We start from the raw sequence: 24,271 nt of genomic DNA on the forward strand, positions 1-24,271 counted from the left end.
GGCGGGCAGTTACATTAGGAACAGCGAGGCTTGTTCCCTAGGTGGTGGATGCTGCAACTGGGGCAGGAGGCGAGAGCCAAAGACAGCCAGGCGGGATCCGGGTACCTCCGGCTCTTGCCTTGTCCCGGAGCACAGAGTTTGGGGTGGATCACCCCATTGCATCCCCCTTTTTGCTCACAATCTCGTCCCTGCGTCCGCAGAGCCCAGCGTGGCCCCTGACACCCGCCTGCAGCCGGCCTTTGCCCAAGGCTACAGCCAACAGCAACCACCTGCCCGAGCCCCTACGCACGAGCCCTCAGGCTTGAGCTGCAATCGCGCATGCGCCGACCCCAGTTTAGGTTTGGAGCGCCGCGCCTCGGTCACCTGATAGCGACAGCGGCGGCCGAGGAGCGTCCATGGCAGCGGCGGCCCTGCCGGACTGGGAGCCATGACGAGAACTTCCGCTTCCTCTGCCGCCGGTGCAGGGCCCGGCCGCGCCTAGGCCGCGCGGGCGGAGGGGGCAGCGATGCGGCTCGTCCGTCTGGCGCTGGTCTGCGCCGGGCTGTGCCTGGGGTCGTGCGCAAGGAGCGCGTGCGCGAGCGAACGCTCCCCGCCGGCTCGCTCGACGCTCCCGCAGGGCAGCACCCCCGGGGAGGCGACGCGGAGCGGCAATGGCAGCAGCAGCCCTGCCGCGTCCCCCTTTCCCGAGCGAGACAAGCCCATGACCCAGCGCGCCCTGGCTGTGCTCGTGGTGGCCAGCGGCGCCCTCATCGTCTACTTCGTGATCCGGACCGTGCGGTGAGGGACCAGGCGGGCGGGGATATAGGCCCTGTCGTGTTGTGCCGGGCGCTGGGGGTCGCTGCTTCCCCTGCGGGGTCCCACCTCCGGGCCCGGGTGCAGCGGGGCTGGCCGTGTGGTGCGAGGGTTTCTCGCTGCACACGCCGAGGGATTTGCTAATGTTCGCTCAGGTGAGGTGGTACGGAGCCAAACCCTGCGTGCCCAGCGCAGCCTGTCCCGGGGGCATCCCGTGGGGCGCGACACGGACACCTCGCGCTGTGCATCTGCAGGAGAAACTGCACTGGCATTAGCCTTGCACCCTCCTGTGCCCATCACCTTCGGTTCCGTAGCTGTTTTGCCTTCTTACTGATGGCAGGTACTTTGGAGAGCGCTTTCTAGGGAGGAGCAGCCCTTTGCCATCTGCCTTGGACTGAATATCACAGGTCAAGTACCATTCTAAAATGTTGACCGCATAGTTATAGATGCCTAAACATAAATACAATGTCTCACATTGATATCCAAGCACCAGTGTCACATTTTATACCCATTCAGAGTCTTGCTGTAAGAATCCTCATTGTTTTGACCACATTACCTGCTCTCCTTGCCCCTCTGCGTGTGTCTACTCAAGCACATATCTACTTGTCTTCACTTTTAATGTCCTTGTGCAGAAACATTCATTTAAAAGTCCTCTGTGGCTTATTCTTGGCTACCATTTGAGACTTGAGGCTGGTCTGCACTACCGTTTAAGTCAATGTAACTTACATCACTCAGGGGTATGAAAAAGACAAGTTACAGTGACTTAAAAAGTGTCCGCTCCTGCACTATATCAGCAGAAGACTCTCTCTTGCTGATATAGCTTCCGCCTCTCGCAGAGGTGGAGTATTTGTGCCTAGGAGAGAGTACTCTCTTGTTGGCATATCCTATTGGTATAGCGTGTCTGTTGAAGACACGCTATGCCAGTGGGAGAGCACTCTCCCCTCGGTACAAATACTATAGTGGCACAGCTGAGTTGGTGCAATTACGTCGATGTAGCGCTGTAGTGTAGACTTGCCCTTGTATGTTGTCAAATCAATAATGCTACTCCTCATTACTCACTTGTCATTATTTTTCAAATTCTTTTTACATAAAATTGAAGATGATCTGTATTATAAAACCAGAAAGGGTAGTTAACTGTTGGAACAATTTACCAAGGGTTGTATTAGATTCTCTATCATTGGCAGTTTTGAAACCAAGATTGGATTTTTTTTTTTTCTGAAAGATATGCTGTAGGCTCAAGTAAGAATTATTTTATAGAAGTTCTAAAGCTTGTGTTTGGCAGGAGATAATCACAGTGATCCCTTCTAACCTTAGAATCTATGAATCTAAACCAGAAAAATGACCAAATTTAGTCCTGGAGCATCACCTTTTTACTATATTTTGCCAGTTCAGCATATTTATTTAAAATAGGGTTACCAGTTTTCTTTCAAGATAACATATGTGCATATGAGAGACAGAGATACATAAATACAATCTGACATGTTTAATAGATTCTAAGGCTGGAAAGGGCCATTGTGATCATCTAGTCTTACCTCCTGTATAGCACAGGCCATAGAACTTCCCCCAAATTGTTCCTAGAGTGTATCTTTTAGACAAACATCCACTCTTGATTTTAAAATTGCCAGTGATGAACAACCTCTTGGGAAATTGTTCCAGTGGTTAATTATTTTCACAGTTAAAAATGTAAGCCTTATTTCCTGTCTGAATTTGTCTAGCTTCAGTGTCTAGCCATTAGATCATGTTGTATCTTTCTCTGCTAGACTGAAAAAACCAATATTTCAATTTAATGCCTTTGGTTTGTCTTGAGTCACCAAAGAGTGAATCTTGTATAGATGATCCAATGCAGAGCTGCACTGTGTGACTGCCAATCTTTAACTTGCAAGTCTCTTTAAGATTCAACATATACTCCAAGCTGATTCACTTTTGTGATAAATTGATCATTGTTCATTAAAAGATGTAGCCTTCAAAGTTCATATGCATTATATAACATGTCTTCTAAAAACACTCAGGTACATTAAGATGAGTGACCTAATTGCTTAAGTCAGTGGTCCCTAACCTTTTTCAGGCGTCAGACGACGAGGCATGGAGGACCATGGCGGCAGATGAGCATCCGCCAAAATTCCTCCAACAAATTGCATCATCTAGATGCTTCACAGCTGAAATGCCTTCGATTTTCAGTGGTATTTTGGTGGCGATGCCTCTGGGTGACGCTGCTTGTTGGCAGCATTACGGCAGGTGCTCATCCGCCAGCCAGTACGTGGGCGCACTTAGACGTCCCAGGGGGTGCCATGGTGCCCGGAGGCACCGCGTTGGGAACCCCTGGCTTAAATAGTCCTAAAACTTTCTTACAGCTGTAGTCTACCACAACTGTCATTTTGCATCTTGGATTGTTTTCTGTGGCATTAGTTTTCCCTATCCACTCAGAGTCCGTGCTGATTTTCCTTTCATTAATAAAATAGCAAGCATGTATACTTGCATATGGGGAAAATATGCACTTCTTACTTGTCGGAAAGCTTGGAGCTACATGGAGAATGAAAGCACTATATAGTGTGAAATTTTTAAATCCAGTTACTTTTATATTTTTGCAGAAATTTTGCAGGGGTGCTTATTGTTTTGTTTTGGGGGAGAGGCATATTTTCATGCACCAAGTACCGTCAAGCTTCAGATGTGATTCTTGAAGGTGACCTGTCAATTTTAAGTTGACTCCACTCTGAAAATTTCTTATTTACTTTTGTTACAAGTAATTCTTGTTATTGGGGTATTTAGTTCAATGGATGAGGTACACCACTTGTTTGAAAGGTATGTTTGGGTGGGTATTAATCATTGTAGCAGTGGAGATATATCTGCAAGTTTTGCATCTATTGTTCTGGCAGTGTCTGGTGCTGCTTTGAGTTTGGGTTTGTCTTGAATTGGGGAAACTTGCTTTTGTTAATGAATTTGCCGAAGTTGGGGAGGGTTTGAAGATCAGCAGAGGGAGTTTGGGAAAGATTCTTTCGGGATGTGGTCCCTGTCAAGCACAGATTCTAATTGTTTAATGATACCCTGTATAGTTTCCAGCACAGGGTGGTAGATGACAGCTAGGAGTGTGTGATTACAGAGGTTTTTTTTTCCTGTAATGAAGCAGGTTCTTTTGATACAGGTACCGATACAGCTTTGCCCTGCAGCACATTTAGTGAAGATACTCTATGCTCTCCCATCAGCTTAAAAAAAACACCTCTGCAAACAGCATAAGTGATGTTGGCGGGAGAAGCTCTCACATGAATGCTTATGTCAGTTTAATTTATGTTGCTCAGAGGGGTGAAATATTCACACCCTAAGTGACATTAATTTTGCCAACAGAAGCTGTAGTGTAGACATAACCTAAAATTCATGGACTCAAAGACACTGGATTTATGACTTAGAACAATCTATAACTCAGGGTATATCTACACTATGGGATTATTCTGATTTTACAGAAATTGGTTTTTTAAAACAGATTATATAAAGTTGATTGCACATGGCCACACTAAGCATATTAATTCGGTGGTGTGCATCCATGTACCGAGGCTAGTGTCGATTTCCAGAGCGTTGCACTGTGGGTAGCTATCCTATAGTTCCCGCAGGCTCCCTCGCCCATTGGAATTCTGGGTTGAGATCCCAGTGCCTGATGGGGCAAAAAACATTGTCGCGAGTGGTTCTGGGTACAGCCTCACCCCTGCCTCACCCCTCCCTCCCTGCAAATAGCAGACAACCGTTTCGTTGCAGACGCCATAGCACCGCAAGCATGGACCCTTCTCAGCTCAAGACAGCAATCGTGGACCTTGTAAACACCTCACGCATTCTTGTGCAATCAGTGCTGAACCAGGATCTGCAAAACCAGTCGAGGAGGAGGCAGCTACAGCAGCGCGACGACGAGAGTGATGAGAACATGGACACAGATTTCTCTCAAACCGTGGGCCCCTGCGCTTTGGAGATCATGCTGGTAACGGGGCAGGGTCTAGCCATGGAACGCCTATTTTGGGCCTGGGAAACAAGTACAGACTGGTGGGACCGCATAATTGTTGCAGGTGTGGGACGATTCCCAGTGGCTGCGAAACTTTCACGTGCATAAGGACACTTTCATGGAACCTTGTGACTTGCTTTCCCCTGCCCTGAAATGCCAGAATACCAAGATGAGAGCAGCCCTCACAGTTGAGAAGCGAGTGGCAATAGCCCTCTGGAAGCTCGCAACGCCAGACAGCTGCCAGTCAGTTGGGAGTCAGTTTGGAGTGGGAAAATCTATTGTGGGGGCTGCTGTGATGCAAGTAGCCAAAGCAGTCATTGAGCTGCTGCTACGATAGGTTGTGATTCTGGGAAATGTGCAGGTCATAGTGGATGGCTTTGCTGCAATGGGATTCCCTAACTGTGGTGGGGCGATAGATGGAACCCATATCCCTATCTTGGCACCGGAGCACCAGGGCACCCAGTACATAAACCGCAAGGGGTACTTTTCCATGGTGCTGCAAGCACTGGTGGATCAGGACGTTCACAACATCCACATGGGATGGCCGGGAAGGGTTTCAGAACCTCGCGCTCAGGAAACGACCTTGTTTAAACGGCTGTATGCAAGGGAATTACTTCCACACCCAGAAAATTACAGTGGGGATGTTGAAAATGCTCTGTATTACCTGCGTGACTCAGCCAAGCCTTCGATGCCACCAAGGCCATGAAGCCCATACACAGGCCACTGGACAGTAGTAGGAGTTGTTCAAAGCAAGTGCAGAATGGTGGTAGAATGTGCATTTGGACTTTTAAAGGGTCGCTGGCACACTTTACTGACTCACTCAGACCTCAGCCAAACCAATGTCCCCATTGTTATTGCTGCTTGCTGTGTGCTCCACAATCTCTGTGAGAGTTAGGGGAGACATTTATGGCAGGTGAGAGATTAAGGCAAATCGCCTGGCTGCTGATTATGTGCAGCCAGACACTAGGGCAATTAGAAGAGCACACCAAGAAGTGCTGTGCATCACAGAAGAAAACCACTTTCATGACTGGCCAGGCTACAGTGTGAGAATTCTGTTTGTTTCTCCTTAATGAAAACCTCCCTTGATGGATTCATTCCCTGTAAGCCACCTACCCTCCCCCTTTGATTACCACTTGCTTCCTAAGGAAATAAAATCACTCTCGTTTAAAAATCTTGTATTCTTTATTAATTAATTATAAAAAGAGGGTGAGAACTGACAAGGTAGCCCGGGTGGGGTTTGGGAGGAGGATAGGAGGGAAGGAAAAGGCCACTAAAAAAATTTCACAATTTCAGCCTTTTGGTTGTGCTGTCCACTGAGGTGGAATGGGAGTGCACGGAGCCTCCCCCCACACGTTCTTAGTCGTCTGGTGGGTGAGGAGGCTAAGGAACATGGTGAGGGGGAGGGTAGTTATACCGGTGCTGCAGCAGCACTCTGTGATCCTGCTGCCATTCCTGAAGCTCCACCAGACGCCGGAGCATGTCCGTTTGATCACGTAGCAGCCCCAGAGTTGCATCCCGACACCTCAGATCTTCCTGCCACAACCTCTCATCTCGAGTGTCTCTCCTCTCCTCTCTCCTCATGTTCATCCTTCCTATCCTCACGTTGGTCCCTCCTGTCCTCACGGTCACTGGCATCTTTCCTGTACTTTGATACCCCGTCCCTCCACTCATTCAGATGAACTCTTTCATTGCAGGTCACTTCCGTGATTTCCGAGAACATTTCTTCTCGCATCTTTTTTTTTTCCCACCGCCTTATCTGAGATAGCCTTCAAGATGGAGGAGGGAGACTTGAAAAAATTGCGGCTGCATGAGGGAGAGGAAAAAAAGGAGAGAAATATTTAAAAAGATACATTTTACAGAATAATGGTTATACTCTTTCATGGTGAACAACGCTATTCACCTTATATAGCACATGTGATCTCACTACAAGGTCACATTTTGCATCCTAATATTGAGTGTCTGCGGCTTTGGTGTTAGAGATCACAGACGCAGGTCCGAGCATCAGAATTCGGCTTGCATGCGGCCATGGTAAGCCATTGTCTTTCGGCTTCTGCAGCCTTCATATATCCAGCGCCCTCCTTTCCCAATAGCAAGCAAAGCCTGTTGAGTGCTGCTTCTTTCCTGTTAACGTGCAGCACCAGAACTGCCCCCATCCAATTCTCTGGGATGATTGCTTTACCCCTCCCCTCACCACATGGCTGGTAGCAGGGAAGATCCCAGCTAGCCAAATGAGAAAAAGCTCAGCACGAATCTCTCCCCCTGCCTCCGCCCCGCCCTGCTTGGCTAAATGCAGGGAAGGATTTCTTTTAAGCCACAGGCAAACAGCCCAACTATCTCTGTCCCCTTAATTAAATTCCCGTATTTCAACCAGGTTACCGTGAATGATATCACTCTCCTGAGGATGACACAGCGAGAAAAAGAACGGATGTTGCTTGAATGCCAGCAAACACCGGGACCATACGCAGCTAGGCTTTGTCATGCAATGATACCAGATTACTTGCTACATGCATGGCATGGTCAAGTGTCCTACCATGGAGATCGGAATAAGGCTGCCCTGCCTAGAAACCTTCTGCAAAGGCTTTTGGAGTACCTCCAGGAGAGCTTCATGGAGATGTCCCTGGAGGATTTCCTCTCCATCCCCAGACATGGTTACAAATTTTCCAGTAACTGTACTGGCCGCGAATGTATCCAAGTCCTCAGGCAAATTAATCATTAAAAATGCTTGCTTTTAAACCATGTTTTATATTTACAAAGGTACACTCACCAGAGGTCCTTCCATGGCTTCATTGTCTGGGCTAGTGCTTGGGAAGGCTGGGAACGTACTTCTATCAGGCTGAGAAAAAAGCTCCTGGCTGTTGGGAGAATGGAGTGCTGTGTGCTCTCTGCAAGCTCGTCCTCTCTTCCTCCCTCCTCCTCCATCAGCAGATACCTCAGGCAAGGCTAAGATTACCCCACCTCGGAATCCACGAACAGGGGTGGGTAGTGTGGCGCCCCCCTAGAATTGCATGCAGCTCAGCGTAGAAGCGGCATGTTTGCAGCCTGTCCCAGACTTCTGTTTGCTGCTTTGGTTTTCTGGTAGGCTTGTCTGAGCTCCTTAACTTTCACATGGCACTGTACTGAGTCCTGCTGTAGCTTCTCTCCATCATGGCTTGGAAATTTTTCAAGTGTTTTTTTTCATTTCGTCTTTTGGAATGGAGTTCTGTTAGCACAGAATCCTCCCCATACAGCGATCAGATCCAGTATCTCCGTGCAATCCATGCTGGAGCTCTCTTTGATTCTCAGACTGCATAGTTACCTGTGCTGATGAGCTCTGCGTGGTACCTTGCTAATCACTCACCATCACTGGGCAACAGGAAATGAAATTCAAAAGTTTGCGAGACTTTTCCTGTCTACCTGGCCAGTACATCCGAGTTCAGATTGCTTTCCAGAGCGGTCACAATGGTGCACTGTGGGATAGCTCCCGGAGGCCAATACCGTCGAATTGCGGCCACACTAACCCTAATCCGACATGGTAATACTGATTTCAGCGCTACTCTCCTCATCGGGGAGGAGTACAGAAATCGTTTTTTAGAGCCCTTTACATCGATATAAAGGGCTTTGTTGTGTGGACGGGGTGCAGCGTTAAATTGGTTTAACGCTGCTAAATTTGGTATAAACACTTAGTGTAGACCAGGCCTCTCTAACTCTCCCTTGCGCTAGAACTGCAGAGATGTTAAACTGCCCGCTTCACCTTGTATGGTATTTTACAGCATATTAATTCCTTATATTAAACAATGTTCCACCTTCTATTAGCTGTGATACTCTGAGTAGCTTTTCAGACCTGAAGAAGAGTTCTTTGTAAACCCCAAAGCTTGTTACTTTTACCAGCAGAACGTTGCATGTCTGAGTTAGTAATGGCTCAAGATTGTTGAAAAATGGGCTCAATTGGAATTATTTAATCAAAGATTATCAACCAGAGATTAGTACAGGACTATATAGAGTACAGAAAGAAAAGATACATTACCACTCTATTGTCAGATCTTAAGGTTGCTCTGTCTTTTTCCTTCACTGTATCTGAAAGGGTATGCAGTTTCATTCCCCAACTAACTTCTCGTACCAGTGTCGTCATATAGGGTTTTGCCAAAGAAATGTATGTTCTGATGTCATTTCTATACATTCTTGGTTTACCTGATTTATATGTGAAGTGTTTAATTTATTTACAGCTGAGAGGACCAACCATTCTTCAAGATAGTTTCTCTCAGTGGATCCTTCTGATCCCATGATCATTTTTCTCTGTTGATTCCCCAACAGAAAGCATCTGCTATAACAATCACCCCTATTAGTTTCCCAAGTCTTTGTATATGCTTATGTAATGCTATATTTTAACAATGGGGAGAGGGTTTCCTAGAATATTTGAAGTTTTATAGACATGAAGGTGCAATGAATTATTAAATACAGCCTAATGCAGGAGTGGGCAAACTACTTCCCATGGGCCAGATCCAGTTCACCAGCCATTTTAATCCAGCCCTCAAGCTCCCGCTGGGGAGCAGGGTCTGGGGCTTGCCCCACTCCGGCACTGCAGCGGGGGAACAGGTTCAGGGGCTGCTCCATGCAGCTCCCAGAAGCAGCAACATGGCCGCCCTCCGGCTCCTACTCTGCCCTGACCCAAGTGTTGCCCCTGCAGCTTCCATTGGCCTGGAACTTCAGCCAATGGGAGCTACAGGAGCAGTGCCTGCAGATGGAGCAACGTGCAGAGCTGCCTGGCCCACGTTTCTGCATAGGAGCCGGAGAAGAGACATGCCGCTGTTTCTGGGAGATACTTGAGGTAAGCGCTGCCTGGAGCCTTCACCCCTGAGCTTCTCCCTGTACCCCAAACCCCTACCTGAGCCCTGATCCCCCTCTCGTCCTCCGAACCCCTCGGTCCCAGGCCGGAGCCACCTGCTGCACCCCAAACCCCCCATCCCTAGCCCAAGGCCAGAGCCCTCATCCCTCCTCCCCGGACCTCACTCCCCTGCCTCAGCCTGGAGCCTCCTCCCACACCCTGAACTCCTCATTTCTGGCCCCACCCTGGAGCCCTCACACCCTCCTGCACCCCAACCCCAATTCTGTGAGCTTTCATGGCCCGCCATACAATTTCTATTCCCAGGTGTGGCCCTCAGGCCAAAAAAGGTGCCCACCCCTGGCCTAATGCATAAAATTCCTGAGTAGGGTTACTTGTCAGTCAGTGTTCTGGGCCTTATAGTTCAACTTATTCTTTGTTAATATATAAAGATTCTGAAGAATAGTTGATATATAAATGAATCAAATATACAGAAAGAAAAGACTAGAAGAATGAATGTTTACTAATAGATACTAACAAGAAGTTGGTCCAATAAAAGGTTATATTTCTCCCACCTTGTCTCTAATATCCTTATACCAACCAGCAAGTCATGTAGTTTTAAATATATCCTTCTTCCATACGAGAAGAAATGAAAGCGCAAAACTGGTTTTGGACAACCCAGAAAGGTCAGAATGCTGCCTTTAAACTACATACATACACTTCTGTTGGCCTTAGTGTAAAATCAGTCATTGAAGAAGGCAATATACAATTCTTCCAACCCCTCCTTGATCTTAGATGGTCTTGACCTATCTGTATGGGTTCTTAAAATAGTGTCCATCACCATAGCACCTTGAACAATGAACGTGGACAATTCATGCATTGTATCCAACTGAAAAATAACTTCAAAAAGCAAAAGCTTTACAAGTGGAAACAAAGTTAGATTACAGAATAGATGTTCACTGTCCTAATATGAGATAAAAGTTCCTTAATGTTATGTACTGCATGTTCTGTCACGTATGAATAAAACTGGCACATGACTGATAGTTTCATATTACAGCCTCACTTTTTAATGCTGAATTTAAGAAACCTTCTTTCTATCTTTAGTTATCCAAGAGTCTACTTTTAGTATAAAGAATCTCTTTTCTGAAGAATATCACTCTTTATCCCTGGATATTTAGAGGAATATTATTAGGTTGATATCTGGAAATTTGCCAGACTGTTATAGTGGTTAATATATCACTCAGAGCAAGTTAAACAAATATAGCTTGACAGATTTTCAGGGCCCAATATTACAAGCCCTTGCTTATGAGAGTAACCTTATTGAGCTGAATAGGATTCTTTCATGTGAATAATGGAAATTTGTGGATTAGGCTCCAGTACTGTAAACAGACACATGCTTAACACATGCTAACCTTAAGCATGTGCATAACTCATCTGATTTCATTAGTTAAGTATGTGTGTGTTTGCAGGACTGAGGCCTTATGTGCCATTTTGGAATGCAAGCTTGAGCATTTCCCCCTTGGATCCATTAAAGTCAGTGGGATTGAGGGCCCTTGGCATCTCATTCAATTGAGTGTGTAATAAGTAGAGCTGCCCAAATAATTTTTGGGGTGAGGAGGGGGGATTTGATGGTTGTGTTGGTTTTTTGTTTGGTGGTGGTGGTTTTATTTTGGTGTGTGATGGGTTTGTTTGTTTGTTTGTTTGTTTTTGGTTTGCTGGTCAAATGAAAACAATCACCTTGCATTGACCACAAATTATTTTTTGTATTGCTTTTTCTGTAAAACAAAAGCCTGGAAAACAATTAGGTTTTGGTCAAATGACAAGTTTTGTTTTCCAGCATTTTTAACTTTTATTTTTTAATTAAGAGCAAAATTTTGGAGATGCCGTTCACAAAACTGGTGTTGGTGCTGCTGCAATTATACCCTATAGCCTTGTGGTTAGAGGACTCACCTGGGATGTTGGAGGCTTGCATTCAAGTCCCCATTCTTCCTGATTCACAACAAAATTTTAAACTTGGCTTTCCCACATTGCAGGTGAATGCAATAACCAGTAGACTCTGGGGTATTCTGGGGTGGAGCTCTCTATTGAAGCTGTTCCACGTACTGTAAATATTCATACAGAAAGACTCTGGATTAGCCTGGTGGTTAGAGTACTCATCCTGGAGGGTAGAGGGTTGGTCACCTCAGTTTCAGTCCTTGCTCCAGTGGATATTTAATTATTTATCCAACATGGCATAGTTTCAACTGGAGAGATTAACCCACCCCCACCTACTCTGTAGTCCAGTTGTTAGGGTCATCACCTGCAATGTGGGAGACCCAAGTTCAGAATTTTGTTGTGACTCAAGAAGAATGGGGACTTGAACCCAAATCTCCTGTATCCCAGGTAAGTTCCCCAACCACGGTGGTATAAGGGTGGCAATGCCTCCCCCTTCTCTGATGGTTTTGTGAATAGCACCTAAGTTGCCTTGTGACTCTAGGCTGGTAAAAGAAAATTGGTTGAAACTATTCAGTGAATTTGAGTCAAATTCATGAATACTTTTGGTCAACCTGAAACTTCATTTTTCACAGATAAACTATTAATCTTAAAAAATTCACTCAGCTCTAATAAATAAAATGACATCTTCCACCAGCTCTTGATATGTTTTGGAGAGTTTTTCAGTAAAACACTTCAGTTCGCAAGCATTTGATGAAGTTTAATAAAGGCTGCCTAGTCATGGCTGCTTAACTCTTTCAAAGTACTATCTGTGAGGTAATGAAAGATTATTTGATTTTTTTAGTCTCTTTTTCCCTTCTGTTGGAGACTCATTGAGAAAATGGACTTGATCTGCAAAAGACAGGAGTCCCTTTTTAAAAATAAAAACTTCCTTCCAAACAATAGCTGCCCAGAGTATACTCACCAGTACCCCTCTTGACATTCTAATTAAAGCTAGTTTCATGGTGATTGAAATGTGCACCAGCAAATGTGCCCTTAAGTCCTGTTAAAAAAAATGCACTGTTGTTAATCTTGCATAGTGTGTGTCCACATGTATGTGTAGATTCTAGTTTGCTCTTCTCTAGTTCTGAGAGTTATTATGGGTTTATTTTTCAGTCATTATTATTCACTGCTACAGTGAAGTTTGTGTTTGGATCATAAACTACTATTTTCAGTAATTTGTAAGTGCTGTAAAAGATGGTACAGTAAAAATGTAACATTGTGAAGTATTTTCTTCTTACTTTTTTAATTTGATTGATTTAATTTGGTGCATCCGACGAAGTGGGTATTCACCCACGAAAGCTCATGCTCCAAAACATCTGTTAGCCTATAAGGTGCCACAGGATTCTCTGCTGCTTTTACAGTACATAGGTTGTAATGCTTGTTCGCGTAACAGAAACAGACCTCCAAAGCGAAGGAATGATGATGGATATTGCAGATTCATGAATGGTGAAATTGCTTATTATGACTTTCGGCATTTCCATCCAAAAAGATAGCCATTATATTCCTGAAAGGCGTCCGGTCTAGCACTGTTCATAGTCCTTTGTTCCTTCTGTCTACCAATTTTAGACTGAAACTTATTCTTTTGCTGCCCTTTGTGTAGTAGAGAGTTGTCTAGATTCCTGTTTGTTTTTTACTGGCTGTTTGGCAGTTGGCTAGAGTAAAAATGATAGATGATGAGTGGCAACATATTTCTGCAAAGTAATTAAATGTTAGTTTGTTGTGGTCATAGCTTGACTGGAAGGTCGTTCATTAATTATGGTAGTGGTCTTGGGAATGCAGAACGTGCATCCATGCCAAGGTTCTCAAGGTCTGACCAAACACAGTTTTAATTCTCAGTCTCCTCTGCTTGATCCATTTTTTCTTTTTTCTATTATAACCCAAAAACTTCCTCTCTGGAGTCCCTGAGAACTGAGGCCTTGTCTACACAGGAGGGTTCAGCACCAATGTAAAAAGTGACTGACTTGCACTGATGCTGCATTTCCTGGCTGGAAGCCAAGGTAGCCTATATCATTGCAGTGAATATACATGAGGGGCTCACTGTTCCTGCTATATTGGTGTAACTACACAGGTGCCCACTCTCCTTCGCCTCTGTCGACCTGAAAGCATACTTTTTTCCCCTCCCACACACATTCCCCAACAGCCTTCTCCAAAGTCTTTCCAAACATCTTCCTTCTGGCATTTTAGCTGCAGCAATAATTTGCCAAAATTACAGTAAAATATACTTGCTTTGTTTAATGCCTGTCTCCTGTAGATCTCAAACTGCTTTACACTGGTGGGTAGGTATAACTGTCTTTGCTACAAGTGGGGGTACTGAGGCCCAAGGTCACAGCAAGTCAGTGACAGAATCAGGAGTAATAGAACCCAGGTGACTTGACTTTAATTCTGGCGCCATGCCAATTTGGTTGTTACCTATTTTGACTTTCTTATTTTGGTTTATACATAAAAAAGACTAAAAGAGCACCTATGTGTGGCTGTAGATGACTTTGACGGTATTTAGAATTACAGGTGTAACTTGCACGTCCCTGAGTTACTCCCCTAATAATCTGGTAAATAAAAAAAATAAACTTTGATTCAACCTTCCCACTTTAACAAAAGCCTGTCTTAGGGCTTGGCTACGCTTGTGAGTTAGAGCGCATTAAAGCAGCCCCGGATGCCCTAGCTTACTACCTGTCCACACTGGCAAGGCACGTAGAGCGCTCTGACTCCGCAGCTACAGTGCTGCTGGTACTCCACCTCTGCGAGAAGATTAACGCTTGGCTGAAATGCCTGGGCATCAGTGTGAACAACGTGTTGCATTACTGTGCTCTGATCAGCCTCCGGAAACGTCCCATAATCCTCTTAAGTCAAGTGGCCACTCTTGTCATTGTTTTGGAATCGCTGCAGGAATGAGGATATGTCCTTTGAAAGCTCCGTTTCTGACAGCTGGCATGCTTATCTGCTCCAAGACAAAGCAACCATTACTGTTGAATGCTGTGTGTGTGTGTGTGTGTGTATGTGTGAGAGAGAGAGAGGTGGGGAGGAGGAGGGGTCTGCTGCTGTCTGAACTTACAAGACAGCATGCGGACGTTTCTCAGCCCCCCCAAAACCCACTCTCTCTCCCCGCACATACACGCAACACACTCCCTATCACATTCCACCCCACCCCACCTCCATTTGAAAAGCACGTTGCAGCCACTGGCATGCTGGGATAGCTACCACAATGCACTGCTTTCTGTGGCCATTGCAAGAGCTGCTACTGTGTCCACACCAGTGCACTTGCAGCTGTCAGTGTGGACAGATTGCAGCACTTTCCCTACTGTGCTCTGTGAAGGCTGGTTTAACTCAAAGCACTCTACATCTGCAAGTGTAGCCATGCCCTTAGAAAGTGGCCTCCTCAGTCTTACCAAGTTTGTTTGCCACTTTTAATAAGCTTCCCTGAAGAGAGGCATGGTAAGCCCTTAATTCAGGGATAAGCTCTGGAAGATGCAATATCTACACATTCTTAGCCAAATTTGAAAGTGTCTGTTTTTTATTTAAAAAAAGAAAATCTCACTCAATAGTGGTGAAGAGACGATGTTTGCCTACTTGACACAAATAAACAGGGCAGAATTGCTAGCTTTTGCCAACATTTTACACTGAAACCTTATTAGTTAGCATGACTAGCCTTGCACTTGCCAGAAAACTAAACTACTTTTCAGTCAGCGTTTGCAGTAACCATTTTAAGCAATAATAAAAATTAATCATCTCCTATCAAGGTAATTTTAATAAATACAAGGCTTAAAGCTACTGTGGCCCTTAATTTTTTTTTTTTATTATTATTTCCCTATGAGAACTAGTTCTCATATTAGGCCCATTCTGATATCGTCAACCATGCAAGAAATCCGTCTGCTCCCTAGCTGTTAACGCTGATATCAGTTATTAAAGTAATAAGCCAAAAAAAATCCCATACAAATGAGGTGCCATAGGACAACCAATAATGGGCAAGCTTTTGTGATTAGTTTACTGGTGAAGAGGAAGAATTACTGATTCTTTTGGTTCTGTTTGTGAGGGAAATAAAAACTCTCCTAGTGCTGAAAATAGGTTTTCTAAAGTTGGTGAGGAAATAAAATTGTAGCAAATTAAATGAATAGGGCTTTTGATTCTTATTTTTTTTAGATGTTTTCAGTGTGCAGTACTTAATTTGGTATACTGAGTAAAACAGAACAGAGCATGCAAAATGTATGTCAGCATTAAACTGCTTATCATGGACTTACTTTAAAATAAAATTTCTAGGAAACTATTTAAAATCTCTTTTGAAGAGTGATTATTAAATTACTGTCAAGGGTATAAAACCTGCACCTCATGAATGCCCTTCATGGAAGAGAGATTCTGCTCACTTTCAAGGAATAACTTTTATTTTATAGAATAGGGTTTTTTAATTAAGATGACAACTTTTTTGAGGTAAATTGAATTTTTTTTCTGCGTAGTGAACTATTCAATTTAGTTAAAAATATGTTAGTGAAGAATTCAAATTAGCTGTAGTTGATATTTTGTAGTGTGTTCTGTCGGAACATAAACTGTATTGCATATAAGTTGCTTTACACTGAGTTATTTTACAAGACAGTTAAACTGCTCTTCTCCCTCATGGATGATCACCAAACATTTGAATGATGCAGTTACTTAACTACAGTATCTCCCACAAGTCATCTTACTACTTGTAAAGAGCATGTCTAAAGATTTGTTGATCAAATCCTGTTAAGAGTTTCACATTAGAAGACGCATGTGGTGAATCTGTGTCATCTAATCTATTGCTATCAAATATCTTCAGCCTGTGGGCATATCTGCACTTGAAGCTGAGGTGTGATTCCCAGCTTAAGGAGACGTAACTTGTGCTAGCTTCATCAAGCTAGCATGCTAATAATAGTTGTACAGATGCAATAGCCTGGGCAACAGCTCAGGCTGAGCATCTGAATATGTACCTACTGGGTATGTACTAATTAGCCCCTCACACTGCTGCCCACTGCCTGACTACCTTGGACGTGTTACCGTGGCTACACTACTATTTTTAACATGCGAGTTTGATGAGAACTATCATAAGTGTGTCAAGTTGGGATTCACATGATGAATCCTATAAGTTATCTTAATAAGCAGCTCTCTGGATTATCTAAAATGATCGTCTTAAAATGAAAATTAATGAAATGAGGCGATGTGTTATTTTGTGTTGGGTATATAATGAAAAATATTTGTTTTCCAATAGAAAGTTATTTCAGGACTGCTCATCAGACGGAACTGACTTCTATACAAATTAGTTACCAGTTTACTCTGACTTCTAAGGAAAGGGAGGAATTGGTGTTCCTGAAGTGTGGTGTTTAAAGAAGGCACACTTCAAATTCAGCTTTGTAGATTTAATTCTTTGTTCCTCTGGATCAAGAGTAGTCATTTACACATAGGCAGAGGGAGTGTAAAATGCAACCAAGCTGGAATAGTAGTGTGTTACACCCATTTTGCCCATATGTAAATGACTACGCAAGGTACAGAGTACCACGGAATATCAGTCCACTATGCAAAAGCAGTATGTTATGCATTGCATATCTGTAATTGTCATCAAACCAGGATTTGTCACAAGCGCACAAAACTACAATCTGTTTTATTTACACCACATAAATAAAACTGGATGGGGAAATGCTATAGCTCAGACTATAGCAGCCCAACAGTCTGTCCCATTTAAGAAAGGACGCTGCAGATAATCTTGGAAGCAGGCCTTTTCAATTGGGCACTACCAAATTCACGGACCATTTTGGTCAACTTCATGGTCATAGGGTTTAAAAAATTTTAAATTTCATGATTTCAGATATTTAAATCTGAAATGTCAGTGTTGTAACTGTAATTGACCCAAAAGCGAGTTGTTGGAGGGGGGGAGAAGGGGAGTCGCAAGGTTATGATGCGTGGGGGATGTCACAGTATTTCTACCTTTCTGGATGGCCAGAAAGTGGTGGCTGCTGGATGGAAGCCCAGTTCTGAAGGCAGTTCCACCTCCAGCAGCAGCGCACGAGTAAGGATGGCATAATATGGTATTATCACGCTTGTGCGCTGCTGCTGGAGGAGTGCGGGTGCCTAGTCAGTAGCTGCTACTCTCTGGCCGCCCAGCTCTGTAGGCAGCGCAGAAGTATGGTTGGCAGTACGATCCCCCTACAATAACCTCATGACCCCCCCTCCATTTGGGTTGCAACCCCCAGTTTGAGAAATACTGGTCTCCCCTGTGAAATCTGTGTAGTATAGGGTAAAGAGTACACAGATGACCAGATTTCACAAAGGAGACCAGTTTTCCCAGTCCGTGATGCATTTTTCATGGCCATAAATTTGTTAGGGCCTTACTTGTCAGCACTAATGAAACCTGTCTTTGTCCAAGCCCTGTTAACAAGTACATTTATTAGATTTGTGTTTATCCAGGGAAGAAGGGGTAAATGGCAGAAGGTCCTAGTTCTGAGACTATTTAGAGCAACTTATTTCTTTTTAAGAACTGAATTAACTATTCTCTAAAACCAGATAAATGGAGCTGATTTCAGCAAGGGACAAAGGGGTTACAGATGGATCCATCAGACTGGGGGAAGGCTGCTCAGAAAGCCCACTCGAGTTCTGATGCGCTTTGATCCTGTAGTTTAAAGGTATATGTGCACAGTATCAGAGGGGTAGTCGTGTTAGTCTGGATCTGTAAAAGCAGCAAAGAATCCTGTGGCACCTTGTAGACTAACAGACGTTTTGGAGCATGAGCTTTCGTGGGTGAATACCCACTTCGCGGATGCATATAGTGGATAAATTTCAGGGGCAGGTATAATATTATGCAAGCAAGAAGCAAGCTAGAGATAATGAGGTAGTTCATCAATGGGAGGATGGGGCCCTGTTCTAGCAGTTGAGGTGTGAAAACCAAGGAGAGAACTGTTTTGTAGTGGCAAGCTATTCACAGCTTTGTTTAAATCCTGAGCTGATTGTGTCCAATTGCAGATGAACTGAAGCTCAGCAGTTTCTCAGGCCTGGTCTACACTACGCGTTTAAATCGATTTAAAGAGCATTAAATCGATTTAACGCGCATGTACCCGTCCACACTACAACACCTTTAATATCGATATAAGGGCTCTTTAAATCGATTGTCTGTACTCCACCCGACGAGAGGGAGTAGCGCTAAATTCGATATTAACATATCGGATTCCGGTTAGTGTGACGGAATCGCCGTTATTGGCCTCCGGGCATATCCCCAGTGCACCACTTGACCGCTCTGGACAGCAATCTGAACTTGGATGCGCGGCAGGTACCAGGAAAAGCCCGCCGCAACTTTTGAATTACATTTCCTGTTTGCCCAGCGTGGAGCTTGATCAGCACAGGTGGCGATGCAGTCTCAAATCCAAAACGAGCTCCAGCATGGACCGTACGGGAGATACTAGATCTGATCGTTGTATGGGGAGACAAATTGTTGTATCAGAGCTCCTTTACAGAACACGAAATGCCAAAGCGTTTGAAAAAAATCTCCAGGATACACAGCACTGCATGACAAGCGTTACGGAAGCCAGAGACTCAAATGGACGCTCATGGATGGAGGGGTACTGAGGATCCCAGCTATCCCACAGTCCACAGCAATCTCTGAAAAGTATTTGCTATCTTGGCTGAGCCTCCAATGTCTGTAGGTTCAAACACAGTGTCTGGCGTGTTCAGGGAATACTCCTCAGTTCTCCCCCCACCACACGTGAAAGAAAAGGAAAGAAATCTTTCTTGACTTCTTTCAGTGTCACCTATGTGTACTGATGCTGCTGGTAGACCCGATGCTGCAGCAGTGAAGAGCAGTAATCCGCTCCTCTCCCCCTCCCGGTGTAGACGGTACAATATGACTGGTATCCGTCGTCGCTATCAGCCCGTGAGTGCTCTTGGCTGGCCTCAGGTGAGGCTGGCCGGGGGCGCCTGGGTAAAATGGAATGATCCCATTACTCCCAGTAGGTACAGAACGGCTGTGCGGATGCATATAGTGGAAAATTTCACGGGGCAGGTATAATATTATGCAAGCAAGAAGCAAGCTAGAGATAATGAGGTAGTTCATCAATGGGAGGATGGGGCCCTGTTCTAGCAGTTGAGGTGTGAAAACCAAGGAGAGAACTGTTTTGTAGTGGCAAGCTATTCACAGCTTTGTTTAAATCCTGAGCTGATTGTGTCCAATTGCAGATGAACTGAAGCTCAGCAGTTTCTCAGGCCTGGTCTACACTACGCGTTTAAATCGATTTAAAGAGCATTAAATCGATTTAACGCGATGTACCCGTCCACACTACAACACCTTTAATATCGATATAAGGGCTCTTTAAATCGATTGTCTGTACTCCACCCGACGAGAGGGAGTAGCGCTAAATTCGATATTAACATATCGGATTCCGGTTAGTGTGACGGAATCGCCGTTATTGGCCTCCGGGCATATCCCCAGTGCACCACTTGACCGCTCTGGACAGCAATCTGAACTTGGATGCGCGGCAGGTACCAGGAAAAGCCCGCCGCAACTTTTGAATTACATTTCCTGTTTGCCCAGCGTGGAGCTCGATCAGCACAGGTGGCGATGCAGTCTCAAATCCAAAAAGAGCTCCAGCATGGACCGTACGGGAGATACTAGATCTGATCGTTGTATGGGGAGACAAATTGTTGTATCAGAGCTCCTTTACAGAACACGAAATGCCAAAGCGTTTGAAAAAAATCTCCAGGATACACAGCACTGCATGACAAGCGTTACGGAAGCCAGAGACTCAAATGGACGCTCATGGATGGAGGGGTACTGAGGATCCCAGCTATCCCACAGTCCACAGCAATCTCTGAAAAGTATTTGCTATCTTGGCTGAGCCTCCAATGTCTGTAGGTTCAAACACAGTGTCTGGCGTGTTCAGGGAATACTCCTCAGTTCTCCCCCCACCACACGTGAAAGAAAAGGAAAGAAATCTTTCTTGACTTCTTTCAGTGTCACCTATGTGTACTGATGCTGCTGGTAGACCCGATGCTGCAGCAGTGAAGAGCAGTAATCCGCTCCTCTCCCCCTCCCGGTGTAGACGGTACAATATGACTGGTATCCGTCGTCGCTATCAGCCCGTGAGTGCTCTTGGCTGGCCTCAGGTGAGGCTGGCCGGGGGCGCCTGGGTAAAATGGAATGATCCCATTACTCCCAGTAGGTACAGAACGGCTGTTGCCTAGTGTGGCCGCATGAAATCAAATTTATAATATCAGTTTTATAAAACCGATTTTAGCTAATTCGATATTATCCCGTAGTGTAGACGTGTCCTCATTGAAGTCTGTAGCAAAAAAACTTCAGGACCAGACTTCAAAGAGAAACTGCTGAGCTGTTATCTGGTGGATGAGTTCTCCTCTGATGGGAATGAGGAAAAACAGAGCCCAGGGGTAATGGAATCTACTTCTAGTTCTCTGTATGACTCTGATTACTATTCATGATGTGTATAGGATTTGAGGCCTCTAGCAGGAAGGTTTCTGGCTAAACTAGACAGGTCTTTGGCTCTTAACATGTTATCTAGGTGTAATAATTGTCAGGAACATACTTCTCTTATAGTGAGAGAGAACAGAGTGGACAAAGGACAAAGTTCATATTCTTTGTGTGCTTTTGGGGGAGGCTAGGTGCAGTCTTAATTTTGAATTTCTTGACTTCAGATTTTAGGGGGGTGTGTGTGTGTTGGTTGGTTGTAAAAGTATTTGGTATATGCACTTGAAAAATGAGGCACATTAATTGTACTCATCTAAGCTATTTAGTTAAACTCGTGATCAGAAGGTATCCAGTCCTGGAAAATTTACTAGTTGAAGTGAATTGTAAAGACCTGTTGAGCTTTTCTCAATCACAGCAAGGTATCCCTCTCCTTTTGCCAAGAAGTTATGTGAAATATGATTCACACACTGATGTATAAAGTACTTTCACTCTCTTAAAACATTTTAACACACTGGCTTTAGTGATTTTATTTACTTTGACAGTGGAGCTTACATGTATTGATGAGTAGTAATAAATATCTAGCTGTTAGGAATGTTACTCATTTTTACTTTAGTGGAAAAATGGATAATCTGAATGAATCCAAGAGGTGAGAGATTCTGTGCTGCTCCTTTTCACTGCAGCATAGAACTTGCAATCCAGAGAGAATGAGATTTAGTCAGGGCCGCGCGGGGTGGGGGGAGGGGGCAAGAGGAGCAATTTGCCCGAGGCCCTGAGTCCTGCAGGGGCCCCCACGAGAGTTTTTTGGGGCCCCTGGAGTGGGGTCCTTCACTCGTTCTGGAGGGGCCGGAAAACTCTTACGGGACCCAGGCTCCCAGAGCTTCTTCCACTCCCAGTCTTCAGCGGAAGGACCCCCCACCGGTGAATTACGACCGAAGCGGGACCCGCTGCCGAAGTGCAGCTGGGTCTTCAGCAGTAATTCGGCAACGGGGGACCCTTCCGTTCCGGGACCCACCGCCAAAGTGCCCCGAACACCCCCGGCGGGGACCCCCCACCACAGAGTTACCGCCGAAGACCCGGCTGCACTAAGGCGGTGGGTCCCACTTTGGCGGTAATTCAGCGGCGGGGGACCCCCACCGCAGGTCTTCAGGGCACTTCGGCAGCGGGTGCCTGAACGGAAGGGCCCCCCGCCACCAAATTACTGCTGAAGCAGGGGCCCCCCGCCGCCAAAGACCCCAGGCCCCCGGAATCCTCTGGGTGGCCCTGGATTTAGGGCTTGGATAAACTTGCAGATGTAGAGCACTGGGAGTTAAACCAGCCTTCGGCGACTGCAGAAGGGAAAACACTGCTGTGTGTTTACACTGTCAGCTACAAGCACACTGATGTGGCCACATTAACAGCTCTTGCAACGCCACAAAGAGCAGTGCATTGTGATAGCTATCCCAGTGTGCAAGTGGCTGCAGCATGCTTTTCAAATGGGGAGAGTGTGTGTGTGTGTGAGAGAGACAGACAGGGAGTGTGTTGTGTGTATGTAGGGGGAGAGACAATGTGTTTTGGGGGGCTGAGAGCATGTCAGCATGCTGTCTTGTAAGTTCAGACAGTAGCTGACTCCCCCACACACACTTACACTTACACACACACACCACACTCACAACAGCAGCATTCCACGCTAATGGTTTGCTTTGTCTTGGAGCAGATAAGCATGCTGGCCCTCAGAAACGGAGCTTTGAAAGGAGATATCCGCATGCCTGCAGCCGATTTCAAAACAATGACAAGAGTGGCCACTTGACTTCAGGGGATTATGGGATGTTTCTGAAGGCCAACCACTGCGTGGTAATGCCACATGTCATCCACACTGACACGTAGGCGCGTCAGGCAGGGTACAGCAAGCTTTATGCTTCTTGTGAAGGTGGATTAGCAGAAGCGCTCCAAATATAGAGTCCAGGCACTCTATGTGCCTTGCCAGTGTGGACACCTCATGAGTTAGGGCTCCCGGGGCTGCTTTAATGTGCTCTAACTTGCAAGTGTAGGCAAGCCCTAAGGGTGCCTCAAGCCACCTTTGTGGCCACCCAGTTCAGGGTTGCTATATGAGCAAAACAGCCCTGATGTAACTTGTACATTCTTGACAGACCTAAGCTATATCAACCTGTTTTCGGTTGCTCATGATATGGGCTGCAGTGCTGCTCAGTCACAGTGCTGCAGCCCTGCCACCAGCGTGCTGTCTTCAGTTTCTACCCCAAGTGAATTCTCTCCAGTTGGATCAGGATTTTTCAGAGCCCATTTATCCTCCTGCAGCCTCTTGACTTAGTGGACAGGGGTGAAAGAGGGTGTAAGACTCTTGGCCAAGCCATCTAATTGTTTGAACAAGGTACGTCTCTGCTAACAAAACAGTACTAGGCTAATAGCCTAAACTCTTAATATGTGATATTGACATATTGCTCTTTCAGTAGCTGTGTGTGGTGTTTCCTTAAAAAAAAAAAAAAAAACTCACCACATACTCATGTAACTATAGAAGTTGTTGTCACCCATGTGAAGTCTAATCCTTTCTTGTACTCTGTGTTGACCTCAGTATCTTGGGATGGTGACTTCCATAGGCTGAATATACATTATGGCTCTTTTTAAAAAAACAAACAAGCTTTTCAGTTTTAAATTTGTCTCTACATTGGATGCTAATTTGTATTTGAAAAGGGTAAATAGAAACTCCCAACTTACTTTCTGTATGCCATTCATTGTTAGGTACTTTTGTCATGTTTTCTCTTTTAGCTCCTTCCTAAACTTAATGGTCTCAATATTTTCAGTGTCGCCTATATCAATCTTTCCATATATCTAATCCTTTGTCACAAATATTTGGTCCCCTTCTGCTCTGTTATATCTGCTTTGAGGCAGGGTGATCAGAGCTAATCATAGTATTAAAGACGAGGTCCATTTACTTATATAATAGTAAAACATTTTTAGTATCATTTTTCTATCCCATTCTTTTATAATTTTATCCTCTTGCTTGCTTATTTGACCAGTGATGCATATTGCGCTATCCACAGTAATGTCCAGAGGTAAAATCTTGGCTCCATTAAATCAGTGAGTGTTTTGTTGTGGACTTCAGTGAAGCCAGAATTTTATCCTGGTTTTTTTTCACAGCTAACTTGCAACCCAACAATGTGCATGACAGTATCTTAGATGCCTATATACAAATGCAAGAAGTATGGGTAATAAGCAGGAAGAACTGGAAGTGCTAATAAATAAATACAACTATGACATTGTTGGCATCACTGAAACTTGGTGGGATAATACACATGATTGGCTAGGTGTGAACAAGTTT

At 44.9% G+C, this 24,271-nt stretch overlaps 1 protein-coding gene across 1 annotated transcript in view; it reads left to right on the plus strand.

Moving 5' to 3' along the window:
• Positions 1 to 505: 505 nt before the first annotated feature.
• FAM174A (family with sequence similarity 174 member A) overlaps positions 506 to 24,271 on the plus strand; it is a 47,770-nt gene continuing 24,004 nt past the window's right edge. Inside the window, exon 1 of the mRNA XM_075067489.1 lies at positions 506 to 777. Coding sequence (XP_074923590.1) covers positions 506 to 777 — 272 coding nt within the window. The remainder of the gene's footprint in view (positions 778 to 24,271) is intronic.

This window comes from Chelonoidis abingdonii, chromosome 6, assembly GCF_003597395.2.
Source record: "Chelonoidis abingdonii isolate Lonesome George chromosome 6, CheloAbing_2.0, whole genome shotgun sequence".
In the NCBI taxonomy this organism is placed as follows: Eukaryota; Metazoa; Chordata; order Testudines; family Testudinidae; genus Chelonoidis; species Chelonoidis abingdonii.